General features: G+C 53.4%; 1 protein-coding gene across 4 annotated transcripts in view; it reads right to left on the reverse strand.

Annotated features, from left to right (window-relative positions):
• Positions 1–1,482: 1,482 nt before the first annotated feature.
• The window catches only part of SON (SON DNA and RNA binding protein), a 36,437-nt gene continuing 24,450 nt past the window's right edge, over positions 1,483–13,469 (reverse strand). For 2 of the 4 annotated variants that reach the window (XM_066177208.1, XM_066177207.1), the window contains exons 8-12: positions 13,076–13,192; positions 6,029–6,176; positions 3,278–3,346; positions 3,076–3,191; positions 1,483–2,390 (exon numbers count right to left, since the gene is read on the reverse strand). In XM_066177208.1, the coding sequence (XP_066033305.1) occupies positions 2,232–2,390; positions 3,076–3,191; positions 3,278–3,346; positions 6,029–6,176; positions 13,076–13,192 (609 nt within the window). In that variant the 3' untranslated portion in view covers positions 1,483–2,231. The other 2 variants (XM_066177210.1, XM_066177209.1) reach the window with 2 other exon arrangements.

Raw genomic sequence — 13,469 nt, forward strand, 5'->3', positions numbered from 1 at the left:
TGCCTCTCGGCGTCAGGGATCACCAAGCGGAGCCCTCAAACTGAACGCGGGCACGGAGCGGCCGCTGAGCCTGGGCCAGCAAGAGCTTCCTCTGCCTCCACATCCCCTTTGTCCACAGCAGCGGCGGCGTCCTGCCCCACGGATCCAGCAGGGATGCAGTTCTGCTGGAATTCTTGGCGATTAACCGTGGCTCTACAGAGCTGCTGTGACCTGTCGGCTCCAGGAGCAAATCCCAGCTGCTCCCAGCTCCAGGATGAGGCTGCTCCTGAAGGATAAGTGACTCCAAGGAACACACAGACCCCCCCCCCATCACCCTTAAGCCATGAAATCCAGACCTTTCCTAATAGTTGTTTTTCAAATGGAGACTTTAGTGGGACTGGATTTCTCTGCTGCTGGAAGAGAACTCAGGCCTTTACCTCATGCATGGGAAGCGGGGATCCAGGAAAAGGAACGAAACAAGTCCAGGGGGTTGCGCATTCCCAAATTTGATCGTGTCCAGCTGTGAGTTCTGAGCTGCCACGGACTGAAGGGAACCCTCAGCAGCTCCAAGGTCTGAGCCCTGCCAAGCCACTGAGGGTGGTCAGGAGCTGCTCCCAGCCCCGGGGTGGAGCCACACAACCCCCAGCACTCCCAGAGCATCTTCCCACGTCTCCTGGGGATTTCACACCTCCCAGGCAGTTCGCAGGACAAGCTCCACACATTTAGTCAGACACTGAAGGCGAGATGCCAAAGGGAAAAAAGTTTAATTCAAGACAACAACGTCCACGAAATGAAGATCAACTGAAGCATTTCCAGAGCGCTCGGACAGACTCGGAGGGGCTTTTCTGTCTCCAACCCCAATTCCCTGCTGCACAGCAAACGCCAGCCCTCGTCCCTGCAGAGCAAGGAGACGCCGTGTTGACGCCGCCGGGATCCACGCGGCTCCAGGTCCCGGGAATTCCTCGGCTCCACGGCCCCATGGCCAAAGGGTCCCTCACGTGAGGCCAGAGCAGCCTGGCTGGCTTTGTTCGGCTTTGTTCTCTCCCCAGACCCAGCTCAGGTTCGCACCTCACCAAGAATTGTCTGGGACAAGCACCCGAAGGAGCCAAGTGCAGGAATCCTGGCAGCCATCAGGGAGGGCGCACTGCTCCTTCCAACCCCACGTGCACAGACCACAGAATTCTTCTTAAATAAAAAAATAAAATAAAAAAGCAGGAAAAGCTTTCTACATCCTCTCCGCTGTCCAACGGCCCAAGCTCTGGATCCGGCTCCTTGAGGGCCCAGGACCCTTGTGGAAACATTTCATCCCAAGGAGTTATTTTGTAAAAGTTCAAAGCAACCAAAAAGACCCAGACCTGCTCCTGCCATCCCAAGGGCTGTTGAGAATCCTCACAAAGCCGCTTGTGTATCGCGCGCGTTTCTTGCAGAAGGCATTTCGGCGGGTTTAAATTCCCGTCTCCAGGCTTGGCATCCGCTGGAATCACAGTTTACTGACCAGGGGTGAAGATTATGAACTTGTGCTGCTTTATTGACCAAGTCGGGTACAACAATTGAAGCGTCATTCTACCCCCCTCCCTCCCTCCCTCCCTCCCTTCCCTCCCTCCCCAAAATCCAGTTTGCAGATTTGTTAAAGAGTTTAAAATTCACATGAACCACAAATCCGAACAATCAGCATCAGGCAGTGGATTCACTGGTTGGGAAGAGCAGCCCCGGGCGGGGAGGCCGCGCCGGGGCCGCGTCCGAATCTCCGCGTCCCTCCGGCGGCGCCCGCGGCTCCGGCTGTGCTGGGGCACGGGTGGCACCGAGGGGCAGAGCCCTGGCACGGTGTCCCCAGCGCCTCCCCCAGCCCAGGGAATTCTGCAGCCACTACAAAACTGTATCAAAGGGTCAACGTCCCGGCAGGAGAGGAACTGCGGGAGCTTCGGCCAAGGGTCTGGATTTCTGATGCCTCCAGAGAGTCTTGTCGTCTGATTTAGTCGTTTAAGAAATAATTACATCACTAATGTAAACAATATAAACATACCAAAAACTAAGTATGATTTAAATACATTTGGATGGTACAAAAGAAAAAAAAAAAAAAAACAAAAAAAAACCAACCAAACAAAAAAAAAACCAAAAAACCTGCGGGTGTCTGTACAGTTTTTTTTTTTTACAAGGTGGGAATCGCCGACGTATTTACAACATGAGAGGGGTAAATACCATTTCTTGTGCAGAGTAAAATGCTCAGAACCAGTGTCCCAGCGAAGCCAAGCTTAGCGGTGTGAGGCACTCCTGAACATGGTGGTATTGACCATGCTTTCCTTTGGTACGAGTCCCATGGCCTGCAGCGCCGCCGTGGCTGCCGTGGCTTTCGCGTGCTTCTTGTTAAGGCTGGCAAAGGTGGGCCGGTACTCGTTGCCGTTGACTCTCACCTGGCGCAGGGGAACCGGCCGTTACTGAGGGGCCGTGGCTGCTGCAGGGACACCCTGGGCAACTCCTCTTTGGGGACACACAGAACCCATGGCTGCCGGGCAGCGCGGCCACCTCATGGCATCCCGCCCTGGTTCGGCTGGGGAGGGACCTTAAATCCCACCCAGGGCCACCCCTGCCACGGCAGGGACACCTCCCACTGTCCCCAGTGTCCAGCCTGGCCTTGGGCACTGCCAGGGATCCAGGGGCAGCCACAGCTGCTCTGGGAATTCCATCCCCACCCTGCCAGGGAACAATTCCTGATTCCCAGGATCCCATCAAACCCTACTTTGAAGCCATTCCCTGTGTCCTGTCCCTGCAGGCCTTGTCCCCAGTCCCTCTGCAGCTCTCCTGGAGCCCCTTTAGGTGCTCGGAGCTCTCCCTGGAGCTTCTCCTCTCCCTGGAGCACCCCCAGCTCTCCCAGCCCGGCTCCAGAGGGGCTCCAGCCCTGGGGTTGAGTGTCCCCAGCTCCCAGGTTAAAGCCCTCCAGGGACCCGGTTTGGCCTTTCCAGGAACAGGACTCGCACATTCCAGCACCGAGACGGCTCCGCCATCCTCAGCCAGCCCTGGGGAGGTGCTTCTATCAAACAGAAACATGGATTTCACCCCTGGCCCAGGGGGAGCAGCACAGGGGCAGCCCGGACCCACCTTGAAGATGAAATGTTTGCGGTGATCAGGCCCACTGTCGTCCACCAGCACGAACTCGGGGGGCGTCCACCTCCTCTTGTTGCAGATCTCCATCAGCGCAGACACCGGGTGCTTCCCTGGCACGCACACACACACACACAGAGCTCAGGGTGAGCGCCCAGGCAGCCGCTGGGAACTGCTTTATTCTAGACAAGAACCTCACCTGACAGATCCTTCATCACCACGTAATGGCCGGACCTCTTCTGGGCCTTCTCTCCCACGGCGACCAGCCCTGCAAAGAACACAGCGCACGCTGATATTTCCCCACCCCACTGATTCCTGCGTCCAGCAGCAGAGCAGAGACTGGGATCACAGGGGACCTGGAGACCCCAGCCAGCTCTCAAACCCTCCGTTCCACTCGTCACGTTCTTCCCAAAAGCTCCAGGGAGGCTCCGAACCAGCCAGGAGGAGAAAACTCCGAGCAGTGTTACACAAGCCAGAGAACAGCTGGTTTTCCATGGAAACCTGCCCTTCCACGGCCTCTTGGGAGGAACAGTGAACAAAGGAGAAAGTGAAGAACATTCCCCTACGGTTTTGTGCAGCACGCAGCCACCCCCTGCCTCCAGTGGACCTCAAACACAGGGAGCACGGGAACCATTCCCATTATCCAGAGTGTCCCTGTGTCCCCTCCTGCCAGGAAGGACCCCAGGGACCAGGACGCCGTGTGCTCTCTGAACTGACCAGTGTTCCCAAGCTGGGACCTCCATCCCGCCTGGAAACAAAGCAGCAGAGCACGGAACAGCCCCAAAGGGATGCAGAGAGCACAGGCTCTTCCTGGATTCACTGGCAAATGCCACAACTCAACACTGCTCTTCTGAAAGTCTGACAAGACCAAGAAATAAACTCAAGAACTGCCAGAAAGGTCTGAAGTTCCAGCGACAATCCATGAGAGAAAGTCACGTTTCTGCCCATGGATTTTGCCACTCTCAAGACTTCACCCTTTAAATACTGTTTCTTACCTCAAGTTTTCCTGCTGTGGCTTTGGTGAACGAAGACAGGGAGAAACTGCAATTGCTTCCAGTGTCTTCCTGTCCCCTCAGCTTTTCTTGGGGGTGGCGTTTGGGTTTGTTTTACAGGAAAATCCTTCCCTCCTTATCAGATATTCACCCCAATATTCCCACAACCCCCAAGCAGGGACTTTGCAAGGGGCAGGAAGCCGTCAGAGCCAATCCCTGAAGGAAAGGCTGAGGGTTTTCCCCCCCTTACAGAATTTTAAACCCAAACCTACCAAGGGATTCTCATCCTCCTCACTGAACTCTCTCCCTTTCGCTGAGTCACCGACACCTCCACTCCACCTCCTGTCTCCAGGACCTCAACTGGCAATTTCAAACAAGCTGCAGCCTCCTGAATCACTTCCAGGGACCAGGAATTGGATTGGACTGGGGGGGGGACACGTTGAAAAATGTCTAATAAATTCCTTACTAAACAAACCTGGACGATGGGTTAATTAACAGCCTTCCTGCCAAACAGTGTGGACTTCAAAACTCTACAGAGAAGTTGTTTTGTTTTTTTTTTAAAGGTGTGTTTTCTCCATTTAATCACTTGAGAACACGGATGTCTGAAAAACTGCTAGCCCTCAATATATTATCCCTAAATATATAACCTCTTTTACTAAATATATATTATATATATATATATTTAATATATAATCATGTTTCCTGCTTCTCTGTGAGCAGGACACCTCCTGCCCCTTGTCCACCTGTGCCACAGACCTGGCTGGCCCAAGAGCAGAGGGAATCCGCCATCCAGGCCCAACTTTTGTGGGAATGATGGGGTAAGGCTGCACACGAGCATAAACATTTCACAAGCAGGCAATCCACAGCACAGGCCGGCTGTCTGAAGGCTGTCCCTGGTTTCAGACGGCTCTCAGAGGCCAGGAGGAACCCTTGGCAATCACTGCCACCAGCCACCTTCCGGGTTTCGTCTCTTTCTTTACGCGGAAAGGTTGTAAAGAAAAACCTGTGAGGGGTTTGGCCATTCCAAGCTGAATTCCGAGCGAAAGCCCTGAAATCGCAGGATGGTTCGGGTGGGAAGGGACCTTAAATCCCACCCAGTGCCACCCCTGCCATGGCAGGGACACCTCCCACTGTCCCCAGGCTGCTCCAAGTAACCCAGCAGCCTTGAAATGAAAATTCAGAGTATTTCCACCCTTTGCTTTGAGATGGGATTGAAGGCTCCCGGTGCAGAAGAAATCTTTAGGACGGCAGGGATCTGTCCCACAGTCCGGCGTGGAGCGGTTGTTTTGTTCCACGCACAGCAGAACGATTGGATTAGAAATCCCGAATTTTGCAGCTTGGATTTAAAGCAAGTCAGGACTCGGGGAGAGGTGTTTCAGATGGGAAATCTGCAGCAGCACTCAGCACACAAACCACAGTGGCCAGGCTGAAGGAGCAGCAGCACTGCCTGCGACTCGCTGGATGGTTCTGCTGCACCCAGCGAGCTCTCCTCAGTGAAACCACGGAAAACGGGGAGGTTTCCATGGAAAGTGGAGGCTGCAGCTGCCTCTGGAACCAGCCCCTGAGGATGAGCAGAGATGCCTTCAGCAGGATCAGACCGGAGATGGACAGCAGGGAAATGAGGGACAACACGAAGGACCAGAAGCCCCGGGGAGGCCCCAAAGCCCCGAGTGTGAGTCACAGAGCTCAGCTTTGGGGCTCTCAGCTCTGTCTTCACCCCAGTGTTACACTGACCCCACCATTCCATCTCCAATCCCCCTATTCCTGCTCCAGCCGCTTTCCCCAGAACCACCACGGCAGCTTTTCCACAAGCACAAAGCTTTGGACTGAGCCCAGGCCTTGGCAAACGCGCAGAAGCTGCTCATGTGCCAGTGGAGCCACCCAGAAAACACCTCCTGCCGTCCCCAGGCAGCTGTGAGAGCCGAGAATCCACAAGACATTTCTGAGGCAGGACTCACCTTTTCGATCTGTCTTAAAATCCACCATGATGGGCTCAACGCTGCCTTCCTTGTTCTTCCCAAGCCCTTCTCCTTCTCTCCAGCCCATTTTCCTCATCAGCTGAGCTCCCATTCCTCCAGTTACGGGGGCTGCTCTTAAGAACTGATCCTATCCAGAAAAAAGAGAAGTAAAACAAGGCCTAAAGTTAGTGCTGGGATTTTAAATAAGAAGTGGGAACTTCCAAAAAAAAAAAAAAAAAAGTTTCTAACAACTTTTCACAGACTCAATTAAAAAAAAAAAAAAAAGAATAATAAAAAGAAAAAGAAAAAAAAAAAAAAATCCACCTGAGCTCTTGTGGATTTTTAGCCCAAACCAGTGCGTGGAACCCGGAACTCACGCGGACACACGAGACACAAACCAATGTTTGGCAAAAAAGAACAACTTAGGGCAAGTCTAAAGGTGATCCCAAAGTGGCAGTGACCCTTTGCAGACAGATGTGTTTAATCAAGCGACAACCATCCGGTTTCTAAACACTCTGCTCTGATCCCAGAGATCTCCTCAGCTCGGGAAGTGGGAACTGATCCCGGCACAGCTGTGCCAGGGGCACCTCCTCGTCCAACAGAACACAAGCACATTGAGTCATGACATTCACAGGCTGTTTAGGCGTGTTTAAATCTAAAAAAAACAAAACGAAAGAAAAAAAAAAAAGCCTCTCCCCACCTGATCCATTACACAGCAGTTGCACATTCAAGGTCTACTCTGAAATTCCACATGGAACAAACAGGTTTTGCTTTCCCCTCTCTTTTTATTTTAACGGAAAAAGGCGCTTGGCCCCCCAGTTTAGCAGCAGCAGTCGTTCACATTCTTTCAAATGAGCATTAACAAAAGTTGTTTAAACGGTGGAAAGCTTATCAACAGAAAGTTTAAACATCTGCTTTGATGTAAAGAACTGTAAAAACTCCTTAAATGTTACGTACCTAGGCCTCGCTGGCCGCAGTGTTGTGAATAGTAGGGCTGGCACTGACCGTGGCAAGAAGGCGGCTACAAGGATTTGACCCTGAAACAAGTTTCCATATAGAGGGGTGAAAGTTCACAGGTTATTCTGTGAACTATCATCTCTCGTGCCCCCCCGCTGACCCCATAAGCAAGTCAAGCATTTCCATCACAGCAGAACCTTGCTTGCCTTCCCGGACACGAGGCTGGAGCCCGGCACGGAGCACGGGAGGCCCCGGGCACATCCACACAACACTCGGGCTTCTGCTTCCTTTGGAGCTGTGCTTGCGAGAGCAGGAGTTTTCCCCGGAGTTCACAGAATCACGGAATGTCCTGAGCTGGAAGGGAGCCGTCAGCACCACGGGCTCCGACTGCCGGCCCTGCACCGACAGCCCCACAATCCCGGCCTGGGCATCCCTGGCAGCTCCTGGAGCTCGGCACAGGCCTGGGGCTGCCACCACCACGGCACTGGCAGATCCTGGATTCCCAGGGCTCCCAGGTGCCTGGTTTCCATCGGCAGGCAACGCGGCCACAGGTGTTCCTTTGGCACACCGTGCGTTTTCCAGGGATTTCCGACACACGACTGCGCCCAGCCCCCAATGCTGGAGGCTGCCAGGAGTGTGACAGGAAAGCCTTGCTGGAGGGCTGTGCCAGGAATGCTCCCAATCTCTGCCTGGGCCCAGGAAATCCCTGTCTGGATCCACACGGATCCACGCGGCTGGAGGAGCAGAGCTGGGGCTGGCGCAGGCCCAGCCCCTCGGACACAACATCCACACACCTCTCCGCGGCCCTTCCCTCACTTCCCACTCCCTCCTCCCCTCTTCTCCGGGAACATCCTTTAAGAGAAGCACCCCCAGGCTCTGGAGCTGGGCTGGCTCCTGCGGGGAGGGCAGGATTTGGGCTCCCTGGCTGCTGGCAGCACCACGGGGTGTGTTCAGTTCACAAAGGACACAGGGCAAGCTCCTGCTGAGGTCACTGCGGGCTCACTCGGCTTTCCCAAACACCTGGACGTGTCCTGGCTCAGGGCTGGAGCAAGGACAGAACAGAACCAAAATATCCTGTTCCTGGTCAAAAAAACCCAAGCCCTGAGTTCCTACACGGGATTTACCAGAGCCTGAACAAACTCCAGAGACTGCAAATAGGAAGCTGTAAGTTCCAAAGGGCGGCTCGTTAAAGCACCCCTTCCCTGGGTGAATTCGGGATCCTGGCGAGGAACTGCAGCAGGAATTTTGTGCTCACTCTTCGGTGTGACCAACAGAACCGGGACAACAATGACTTACTGATTTATTATTATTAACAACAGTCATTATTAATAATAATAATTTTAATTCCGGAACACACAAATACTTGTGCATCCCACTAAAAGGCTAGAGGAAGGAATTCCGGTAGCAGCTGGAAAGGAGCTAGGAGAAGCCCAGCTGGTCTGAGGTCACTGAGGAAGCAAAGGTCTGCAGCAAGGAAAAGGTTCTTGCATTTTGATCCTGGTTTGGCTTTTTTCTTCTAATAGTAAAGTGAATGTAAACCTCTAGTGCCACCTGTACACTGCATTTTTTGTGTAGTTTAGTCACGACTTCCCTCAGCCCAGGATTTAATGAGGGGGAGGTAAAACTGGTGCTGGGTTTGGAACTCGCTGGAAACCAGAGAAGTTCACAGAAACGTTCACAAAAGCAGGGAGGCACAATTCTGCTCATTTTAGAAACCATCCACGGGTGAGTCTCCTAAAAACTCCTGAGCAGCTCTGGACCTTTGCAGGTACAAACGAAAGAGGATAGACTGCAAGAAGCCCCAGGTTTCTGAGCGTTTGGTTATCGCTGTCACAACTAACTGATTATTTACAAAAGCATTTCTCTTTCACTAATCTTCATTTGAGGGAGCCTGCGGGACAATTTGAGACTTTTTCCTGACATTTTGAGCTCTAAATTCCATGAAATTCCAGTTCCCTTTCGCCAACAGATGGAGGCACTAAGGAGCCACGTTCTTGCGTAAGCACTTCCTTTGAAAACTCATTCCTTCAGAGGGTTTAGAGCAGTTTTAATTCACTTTTTTGGCCGATTCTTTGGAGCAACAATTTTGGAGGCAAAGGCAACAAGGCCTCGAAGGCAAAGGGCAGCAGTTCAGGTACAGCACAGGGCTGGACTAAAGGCTGAACTCCAAGGAAGTTCAAGCTCCAGGAATAAGCATCACTTTGGAAAAAAATCTGTGCCAAGCAGCAGAATTTCCCATCGAATCAAATCCCAGCATCTCCTGAGCGGGAAGGGACCCACAAGGAACATCCAAGTCCAGCTGCTGGCCCTGCACAGCCCAACAATCCCAGCCTGGGCATCCCCGGCAGCGCTGCCCAAACGCTCCTGGAGCTGATCCACATCTGCTCCCCGGGGGCAGCTTGCAGGGATCCTGAGGAAAGGAATTTGGGCTGGGGTGCTGAGCCGGAAGATGCTCTGGCCCTTTCAGCAGCAGCCCCAATCCTTGCCACAGACAGGAGCAGGAATCCCTTGCTGAAGAATCCCCAGCAGACGCCTCGCGAGCCCTTGCAGGTGCTGCAGGGAAAACCTGCAGAGGGCTGGGGGGAGCCAGTCCAACAAAACACACCTATTTTACGGGATTATGGAATCCCAGACTGCTTTGGGTCAGGAGGGACCTCAAGGATCATCCCAGTGCCACCCCTGCCATGGGCAGTGACACCTTCCACTCTCTCAGGGTGCTCCAAGCCTCCGAGTCCAACCTGGCCTGGGACGCTGCCAGGGCTGCTCTGGGCACCCTGTGCCAGGGCCTGCCCACCCTCCCAGGGAGGAATTCCTTCCCGATATCCGGCAGCTGGGGCGCACAGAGCTGCTCTGCTTTGCCAGGCTCCCAGGGAAAGCTCCTTGCTCCCAGCAGGAAGAGCAGGCGTGGCTGAGGGAAGCTCAGCAGTCCTGCAAGGGGCAGCCACAAGGCTCAGCTTTATTCCACCCTCAGAGTTCTGCTCTGCAGGGCCTGCAAGAACGGGAGGGAGGGAAGGGAGGCCTGAACTTTCCAGAACTTTCTGCACCCTAGGGATCAGCAGGAGCGAGTGACCCGGCAGCTCTCCAGTGCCATCCCTGAGCACAACCCTGGATTTGGAGGAGCAAGTTCAGGCTCCAGAATTGAGCTGATAAATCCAGAACCAAGTGGTGAGTCTGGGAAAGGGGGAGTAAACAGACCTCAACAGAATTTGCATGGAAAAACAAAAAAAAAGGAACCATTTCACCACTTGCTGTGACATTTCTTCAGCAGCACAGTGTGTTTGGAAGGAAAAAGGGAATAAAAATAGAAGCAACCTTCAGAAAGGATGAGTCACATTTGTGAACTGATTACACTGATGGTGACACACGGAAACAGAAGCCACTTTTTCAAAGGGAAAGGGGGGATTGTTCATTAATTTGTTATACCTAACACCACATCACTCTCTCATGGACCCTGCTCAGGCCCCTGCACACGAGCACCATGAATTAGTCCAGGAATTCAATCCACAAACCTTATTCCTGCTCTCCCACCCCAGCGCTCCACACGAACCCCTGCAGGACCTAATTCCCAACGTGAGGTTCCAGGCAGAGTCTGGTTTGAGTGCACATTACCTCGCCAGAGCCATTGGGAAAGGACAAGAAAAGGTGAAATCCACGAAATGCAAAGTGAAGACAGAGCTCAGCCAACAAATTCCCCAAGCCCCTTCCTGCCCTCCTGAGTCCCTGTCCTGTTCCACCTCCCCGGCGTTGTGGTGACCTCTGTCACACCCAGCGGCTGCGCTTGCTCCACTTCCTTCTTTCCTGAGACCCAGATGAAGTGGCTGCCACGGGCTCAGTCTGTGCTGGATGGCCACAGCTCCTCCCGTGGCAAATTCCCAAGGGAAATGCCTTCAGCAAACAGCCTCAGCCAGAGATGTGCTTTAACTCACAGACACAACATCCCCCAAGAAACTCCGCAGCCCTGCTTGCAGATCAAAGTCACAGACACACGGAACACGCCCGAGTTGGAGGTGACCCATCAGGATCAAAGTCCAACTCCTGGCCTGAGGGAGAAACACCGGGGGGGTTTTTTTATGCCAAGATACAATTTTTAGGCCAAAAAGGGAGCACCAGCGTGACTCCTCGGTGCTACACTCAGTAACTGATAATTGTCACACAATTTCAGGTGTCCAAACAAAATAACACACAACCAGGACTTTGCATTTCATGGGTGGCTTGCACTCCTGTCCCTGAGAAAGATAACATGGATTCAGAACCACATCCCTACTCCTTCCTGTGAAATCTTCCTGCAGCCGCAGGAGGACTGCACATGAAGCTGTGTGAGGCTTCCCCCAAGTCCCAGAGCACTTCCAGGCAGCTCTGGGCCCTCTGAGAGGAGGAAGCTGGCAGAGCAGGAGAGCAGCTGAGCATTGCCAGAGCAGGGAGAGGACTTTGTCCTCGCCTCCCTCAGCCACCAACTCCTCTGTGCCCAGCCCCAGAGCCTGCAGTGCAGCCACAGCACATTCCCAGCTCTGGGCAGGGCAGGAGAGCTGCTGCTGCTGCCTGGCTGCTGCTGCTGCCTGGCTGCTGCCCAGATCCAACGAAATGCTCCATCGTTTCTCTGCTCCTCGCAGCAGTCGTGTCCACGAGCACAGACCGCGCTCGCTCTTCTCCCACCTTCTCGCCCCGAAGCATTTTTGTTGGGTTGGCGTTTGGTTTTTTTGGCTGCTCTTTTGGGTTGCTTCAAAGCGGATGCCAGAGTGAAGCCGGAGGACAGGAAAACACACCTGGCCCTTTCCACTTCACCCTTGTGAGCAGCCCCTCCTGTCACTGCCATCACAGGGGAGCCCAGGGAGGAGGTTTGGGAAAAGAGCCGCCCAGAGCTGCTCCCTTTCCAGGGCCTTGGGAGCCCATTCCAGGTGCTGCAGACAGGGAGAACCCTCCCCTCACAGCCCTGCTGAGCTCCTTCCCAAGCCTCCCAGTGCGAAAGCTCCTTCCTCACTGACACATCCCTGTGCTTCACAGTTCCCTCCGCCAGGAACAAAGGGTGTCTTCATCAAAGGCAGCTTTTTCGCTACAATCTCAAGTTGGTTCATAATTGTTAAAATCAGACTTTATCGTGCACGTTCTACATTAACACTGACAAGATCCCAGAAGATTCCCATCTGGCCAGCAATTCAAATCTGTGCTCCCTGGCTCTCTGTACTGCTTGGCTATATGAAGTGGAAAAAGAAGTTAGTGAATCCTGGCAAGAAAAAAAAAAAAAGTTTCTATTTTCAGGATGTTGTAACTCCAGACTTTTTTTTGTTCAGCTGACACCAACTGTTATGGAAAATTCCACCTAAGCCTCAAATGTGACCTCCCAGCTTGGAGGGTGTCCTAACCCAAGCTGATACGCATTGAACTGCAGCACCTGCCAGACTGACCAGCTTAAGTCATTCCTTGTGTCTGGAAGGTGGATGCTGCTTGAATTCCTCAGTTCTCCTTCCTGACAGAGCACCAGATCAGTGTTCACTGGCAAAGATGCAGCTTGAGTAACTAAATGTATAAAACACATGGATGGAGGACGCACCACACCCCACAATCAGCCAGTGAAAACCCACAGCACGAGGGAACTACTGCACTGCATCTTAATATCAGAGTGAGAGCAACTTATTAACTGCAACTCCTGCTTTAATCCTCCACATCTCTGGCTCCCAGAAAACCCTGGTGATCCAGAGAGAGGCAAAGGAGCAACCAGAGAGAACCAAGGCAAACACAAGGGCAGTGTGGGACTTGGTTCGCTGAAGCCGATGCCAAAAAACCGATGCTGATTTCACCGGCAGCAGGATAAAAAAACTTTCCTGCCTGACGTGTCCCAGTGCCAGCGAGGCAGTGAGGGGTGTGCCACTGCCAGCACCAGCAGCAGTGTCGTGTCAGCGGCAGGCTGTGTCTCGCCGGTCACGCCTGGCTGGGCACTGTCACAGCCTCAGTGACACCGAGGGACAGGGCCTGAGCCCAGCCTGCTGCACTGGGCACACGCTCTGCCACAAAGGCACTGTGTTCCTGCAATTTCGCAATCCTTGAGTGCTGCAAAGTGTGGTGCTGAGACAGCAGTGTCTGTGTCACTTCTACCTTTCGAATCCACGCCTGGGGCCCGCTGTTGGTGAGCTCGTCCGAGGACAGGATCTGCGCTCCCGTGCTGCCCGTGAACTGCCCAGGGATGGAGTTGGACTGAGCCCAGGCGTCGATCTGCAACGGCAAAACCCACACTGAGACCAAACATGAACGTCTCCGCCTCTCCCTCTGCAATTCTCTGCAGTCTCTCAGGAATTCTCACACGGTGCTCTTGGCATTTGGTGCGTTAGTTGACACTCAGATGAAAAGCAGGTGCTCCCAAAATCTGAGCACCTGAACGGTCACCCTGAAACCTGAGCTCCAACTCCAGTGAGTTCAGGCTCTCCTCGTCCTCAAAGCTGCTGAACCCACTGTGCTGACAGAATTACCTACATCTGTGCAGCCGAACCGC

Source organism: Chamaea fasciata, unplaced genomic scaffold (genome assembly GCF_029207755.1).
Source record: "Chamaea fasciata isolate MVZ Bird 193981 ecotype frontalis unplaced genomic scaffold, bChaFas1.0.hap1 SCAF_2, whole genome shotgun sequence".
Lineage (NCBI taxonomy): Eukaryota > Metazoa > Chordata > Aves > Passeriformes > Sylviidae > Chamaea > Chamaea fasciata.